This window comes from Apteryx mantelli, chromosome 4 (assembly GCF_036417845.1).
Source record: "Apteryx mantelli isolate bAptMan1 chromosome 4, bAptMan1.hap1, whole genome shotgun sequence".
Classification (NCBI taxonomy): domain Eukaryota; kingdom Metazoa; phylum Chordata; class Aves; order Apterygiformes; family Apterygidae; genus Apteryx; species Apteryx mantelli.
Genome location: NC_089981.1, coordinates 14223447 through 14230051, shown reverse-complemented (window position 1 = coordinate 14230051; position 6605 = coordinate 14223447). Strand labels below are relative to the sequence as shown.

At 43.5% G+C, this 6605-nt stretch overlaps 1 protein-coding gene across 1 annotated transcript; it reads left to right on the top strand.

The window, feature by feature from the left end:
- Positions 1-3961: 3961 nt before the first annotated feature.
- Positions 3962-4879, top strand: LOC136992050 (olfactory receptor 4S2-like; the record flags this gene model as incomplete). The annotated part of the gene is made up of 1 exon (XM_067295731.1): positions 3962-4879. A coding segment is annotated over one exon (918 nt), but the record flags the coding sequence as incomplete, so codon positions are not given.
- Positions 4880-6605: the final 1726 nt, after the last annotated feature.

Here is a 6605-nt window from a genome sequence, read left to right as displayed (position 1 = left end):
TTTGCTGACTTCCATTGGCATTAAATAGGTGACTTCCTCCCTCTGTTTCCCAATTCGTAAATGAAGGATTTTTTTGACTGACTTGGTAATTCACTGACCTCTGTTAAAACATGCAAATTCTTGCAAAGAGGCTTTACTCACTGGATTTCCAGTGATGAAATTTCTGGTGAGATAGGACTTGGAGGGTCATCAAGAGGTCACCCAGGACATCTTCTGTCCCTATAAAAACTTCATCGTAACCACTCCTGAGAGAAATGAGCCCAACCTGTCCTTAAAAGACTCCTGTGACAGGAATTCTTTACCATCCCTGGAGGATGGTGACTCTTCTTACAGCTTGAGGTTTCTTTCTTTGTTTCCTTTAATGAGGATTTCTCTTTTACATGTTTTTTGGAATACACAGAAGTTAAAAAAGAAGAGAAAATATCTAGATTACAAATGGACTGTTTTAGCATTCACAATGCTAGGAAGCCAGAGCAGTGGACCTAATGGCCTTTTACACAGGGGAAATCCATACAACTATCAGCTTGGAGTAAGGAAGAACTCCGAGAAGTGTTAGCTGGATAGTTCCATGCATATGCTTGTCCAGTTGAATATTCGGCTACTCCTTTGACTGTTATTTCTTATGGAGAAACCCTGAAATGCCTTTGTGATATCATTATAAAAGCATTGACTGACAACTGTTTCTTTAAAATATATTTACTTAAACTTTTCAGTCAAGACAGAACTCATTCTCCTCCTTTGCCTCTTTCTTTCACGCCTTCCCTTCACCAAGCCTCCACTCCTCCTTCCTCCAGCCCCAAGAGCCCTTCAGGTGGAAGATTTCCTGCGAGAGGGTTAAAGGTTGGTGCTTAAAAGGTTTTCTTCTCAGCCCTTTTTGCAGCTGCTGGGATATGAAAGCATCATTCAGCACACCCAGGTCACATCATCCACACAGCCTATTAAACCACTTCTCACACAGGCAGGAAACATCAGGATACACTTGTGACACACGAAAGCAAGTAATAAATTAGATGGGATTGGATTATACACTAACAGCCACCTCCTAAGCAAGTTTTGGAAGCTTTCCAGAAGCCATTCTATGTTCTTTAAAGGCGCTGTGCTCTAACACATTCATACCAGGGGAGACAGAAGTTGAGGAGATAAAGTTGTACAGCCCTTACACAAAATATTAGATTTCTAAACACAGGCGAGGTAAGTTTTGCAGCTTCTCTGGCTTCTCGCTTTGCTTTGCTTTGCTTTGTTTTGCTTTGCTTTCCTTTTCCTTTCTTCTTGAACAAAAGTGAAAATACAGAAAGGAACTTCCACTGAAGTTATCAACTGTCTCTAGTTATCTTTGGCTAGAATCATACACAGAGCTAGTTCTACAGCTGCAGATTCGATTGCTTCGATATTATTCTTTTGTTTCCCATAACCAGCTGAGATTTTAGGGAAGAATGCATGCAGTAAGGAGATGGTGCAATTTCTCACCCTTTTTGAGATGTTAAGAGTACACATGAGATTCATTTTATTTTGCAGCTGATTGCATTATGTCATATAGCTCAGGCCTACCCCTGCAAAGGCACTTGAAGAGATAAGCCATAACTGGTGGGAATCCTCTACTGAATTAGTCATTCTAGTAACTCTCTTAGAGTCAACAGTGAGAAACGGGTACCTGCAGCACATGATTCATCACATCTACAAGTAGACTGGTCAGGTGTAATATGCCTAGCTTAGGTACAGGTGCCTACATGACTTAAGGCGATGAGATGAGATCAGACAGATGGGTAGTTTGTTAAATGCAGTTTGGTGGTGATGGAAAGGACCTTATCAAGCAAGATACATGGTCGAGCTGTCTGAATTGTGAATCGGTCCTTTTGTAGATGCATACCATGTTTTTAGCTCAGGAATTTGCCATCTGCTGGTATTCAGGCATATAGTTTCCCCCGACCATTTCTCTCTTGGTCACTCCTTTCTGACTGCCTAAATATGGCCCTGCGATTGCTGTGGTATGCTTCCAGTGATGCTCTGGCTTGGATGGAGCCCAGCTATTTCTTTTCGACTGGGTACTGCACAGCCATAAAGGTGTGCTCATTTCATCCCTGTCATTTATTCTGTTGAGAAGTCTACGTCGTTGCTCAGTAGAAGGAAGAGGGGTAGAAAGGATCACGACTTGGTAAGACGAGGGAGAAACTGACCTCCCGTTGTTCTTACTGATCCTTTTCCTTGTAGAAATATCTGAAAGGGAACCATCCATGTAAAGTTTACCCTTCTGCTTGAAAAACTTTCATCTAGTGTAAGTACAACTGTAAGCATAGGAAAAGTCCCTACCTTTGCCCACTTCCTCTCTCGGCTTCACTTTGTGGGTTTGAAAGTAATCTTGGCTTTTCTCAGTTTCAGTGTTTCCTGTGGATGCTTGATCACTTTGTGCCTGCACGAGAATTTCTGATTATGCTGCAGATGGAAGTATTTGGTAGATAACTTGGCTTAACTGAATCATTCCACAGATTTGCTCACAGATCACCAAGACAAATGAGAAGACCTGGTTGTGGTGTAATTCTGCAGGACTTAAAATGGTGCATTTTAACACCATCTGACGGGGAATGTTTTGATCCTAGAAGGAAGCCCATACAGTGGATATTTTTATTAAAAGAGTGCCTGCTTTTGGCTGACCTTAAACTCTCTGTGAAGAGTTTAATCTGGTGGTTCCCAGACTTCTTTGACCAAGGGAACTCTGGTGGTCTGGGTGCATAACGGCAAGCTAGAAGCGTTACACTCTTTCTAAAGATGTAGGCTACTCATTTATTAGTGACATGTAATGCTCGATGGGTTGTAGCTGGAATACAGGGTGAACCAAAGAAGTCTCATGTTTATGCTGGAATGTGACCTTGTCTCGAATGAGAAACTGTATGGATGTAGAAATGCCTAGGGACAAGGAGCTCAGCCATAACCTAAAACAGGTGGATGGCATTACAAAAAGCTCTGAGCTACTTTCAGGGACCAAAAGGGATTATTCTCTAAAGGTCATTCTAACCTGGTGGTGCTAATTTGCTTAAGCTCCTCATAGTGAATGGAGGAAAAAAGGGTTCTGCAAAGGACCCTAACTTAGTCATTCTGAATCAGCCTATAGAGAGACTTATACTGGCTGTTGAAGGAGTTTAGTTAGATTAGCTTCATTAAGCTAAGTTAACCCTTGAAAGCATCACGCAGAGCGTATCAAAAATCATACTAGGTATAATCAGTACAGTGCTGGGACAGAAGATCTCACAAGAGTCTTTCATTCTTCCTTCCTCTGATAGAAACAATGCTGAGATTCAGAACAATGTGAAATACTCCATTAAGTCATATGTGTACTTTTTTTCCCCTCCATGATAGATAACCTTCCCAGAACTCATTTTTCAGCCTGTGACATTTCATATTTACGTTTCAAAATGTATATACACAAGAGAGTTCTTTTCTCTGCCTGTGGGTACATTTCCCTTCTAAACGAGAATTCAAAGATCATGTGTACTTATAAAGCCAATCATCATTCTGAGCAATATTTCCAGGTATTCTTAAAGACACCCATTTTACAAAGATTGCTGTCAGGGACTTTGTCTCCCCTGAGGGCAAACATACTGCATTATCTGCCTTGTAGTGCCCAAGGTGAACACTCTGGCCTTGTCCTTAGTGCATGGAAGGCTATCAGCCATGGAGCCAGTCCTTCAAAATCCTGGAGCACCAGGATTAAGGAACATATCACAAAGTGCACCTATCTCCGTGCCACCAAAGCCATGGCAGAAGCTTTGTACTGTGGAGAATTAAATAGCCGTTAAAAAAAAATACATGACAGAAACTAAACACTTCATAAGCTTAATACTAATGCTATATCTTGCTTGGTTTGCATCCACTTCTGATATAGAACTCATCATTAATAATGAAAAAATGCTGATGAATCATGTGTCTGTGTTTTCCCAGGTGTGTAAGCTGTATATTGCATATTGCCACCCGACTGATCAACATGGAGAACGTAAGCAGTGTGAAGGAATTCATTCTTCTGGGCCTTTCAAAGAACCAAGGGGTGCAGAAAATATGTTTTGTGGTGTTTTTGTTCTTCTATATTGTTATTGTGGCAGGAAATCTGCTCATCATTGTCACTGTAGTTAGCAGTCAGAGTCTGAACTCCCCCATGTATTTTTTCCTCTGCCACCTGTCCATTGCAGATCTTTGCCTCTCTTCTGTCTCAGCTCCCAAAATGATTGCTGACTTCCTTGTTGAAAAGAAAACCATTTCCTTTGGGGGTTGCATGGCACAGCTATTCATGGGACATTTCTTTGGCTGCGCTGAGATCTTCATCCTCACAATGATGGCCTATGATCGCTACTTTGCCATATGCAGACCCCTGCACTACACCACCCTCATGACCAGGCGTGTGTGTGGCTGGATGGTGATGGGTTCATGGGTGGGGGGCTTTGTGCACTCCCTGGTGCAGACCCTCATAACTGTTAGCCTCCCTTTTTGTGGTCCCAACAAAATTGACCACTACTGTTGTGATGTCCATCCCCTACTACAACTGGCCTGTACCGACACCTATGTTGTGGGCATCATTGTCGTTGCCAACAGTGGAATGATTTCTTTGGTCTCTTTCTTCATCCTGGTCACGTCCTACATTGTCATTTTGTTATCCTTGAAAAGGCGAACGTCCGAAGGGCAGTACAAAGCCCTCTCCACCTGTGGGTCCCACATTACTGTGGTGATTCTCTTCTTTGGGCCATGCACATTCACCTACATACGCCCATCCAGCAATCTCTCGGAGGACAAGAGCGTAGCTGTCTTTTACACTGTCATCACACCCATGCTGAACCCACTCATCTACACACTGAGAAATGAGGAGACGAAAAGTGCCATGAGAAAATTGTGGAATAGAAAAGTCTGGAGTGAAAAGGGTGAGGTGTAGAACTGTGGTAACATTTTCTCAGGAGCTGAGAAAATCAAGTCTCTCTCACTATAATTCCATTTGGAATTTGCATTTTTGGAAAATTTACTGAAAGCTCCCTTTTGAAGAAAAGCTTGGTTTTAGCTGTTGCAGTAATTAGGAAGACCCTGAAAGTTCATGTTTTGATTGGAATGGCATTGCAAACTCTGTGACTAGCAGGGCTTCCCTTTATGTTCTCTTCTTGAATAGCACAGGCCCAGGACTGGGGCTTCCAAGCACTGCTGAGACACCAGCAAATAAATAAATGAATGCTATCAAAAATATTAAAGTGTGTTCCAGGCAGAGCATCCCATTAGTCCGAGCTCTCCCAGGTGTAAACTTTCCGTCAGACAAACTCCATCTACTCTGCAGTCTACTCAGCTAGGAAATGATGGCCCAGGGTGTCTGCAAGGCTGTTGGTCACCTGCTGCTGGAAGCAATTGTACCAAAGGCTTCCTTCCCCTTTACTTTGGAGTAAATGCCTTCTTAGGAGTACTGCATTGTCATATGCTGAATCCACGGGTTAGCAATTAAACTGCTGATATTAGATGCTGGCTGGGTCATTTGCTGATGCAGATGATATGAGGAGAAGCTTCTCCCCTTCCCATTCTAGTGCAGCTCTCTTCCTTTCTGCAGTAGTTCACCTATCACTAATGCCCTCCTTCCTAGCCATCCCGTCTGCCCTTCATCTCTGCCTCAGATTTTGCATTTTACTGTTTAGACTAATAGAGAATCAAAGATCCAAGTGAAAGATAAATTGCTCACTGTAGGAAATTGTCGCCACCAAAGAAAGCATTGGGGGGCACAATTTTATGAGTCAATGAAAAAAAAGAGTTGTTTGGGGATAATTCCTGTACGCAGGATAACTCCTAGCCCAACAGGGCACATCTACAGGCCCAGGCAAAGGAAGAAACATGTATTCCAAGGGAATAGCTGGAGCAGCTACTCCTGCAGGAGGGAAGAGAAGAAATGTGAAGATGGAAGATTAAATCATCTCAGAGCCAGTCACAGCTGCCACAGGGAGTTTAGTTCTAGCAGCTAAGGTTCTCCACAAGGACGAAGGAGCCACGAGGAGCCACGGGACCCTGACTCCTACCTTGCCAGGAGGAAAAGAGCAGATCAGCTGTGTGAGGGAGAAAGACATCTGTGTAATGCACTCTGAAAGTAACTAAAGCACTTTCTTTTTCCTTCCTTCACTTCACGTTCCCTATAAACACTGGCTTGCACTTGTGTTGCACCTTAACATGGCTTAAGTGTGATTCAAGATAAGAAGGTGTTCCCTGCACAGGAGAGCGGCAGATCTACAGACCAAACCCTGGGACAATGTCAGAAATGCTCTGGTTCCCCGAATGTCCTCTGCTCTATGCAGGGGGTGGCAGAGTGGGTTCCCATTTCACAGGCATGCACCAGTACACTGCAGGTGTCTCAGTGTCTTCTCCTCACCGTGGTGGGTTATGTGGATGGCAGCCAGCAGGACGGAACTGGGATAAATCCTGATTCTCAAGGCTTAGAGGGATAGTGTCCCTCAGGCCTGGGCCAGCATGTCCCTCACCCAGCATTCACACTCTGTGGACACAGCTAAAGGTGGGACCATCCCCACCTATTTGTAGCAGTCTAAATTCTTCATGCAATGAAGGACAGTTGTCTAGCTCAGCACCATTGTCAACAGAGAGGG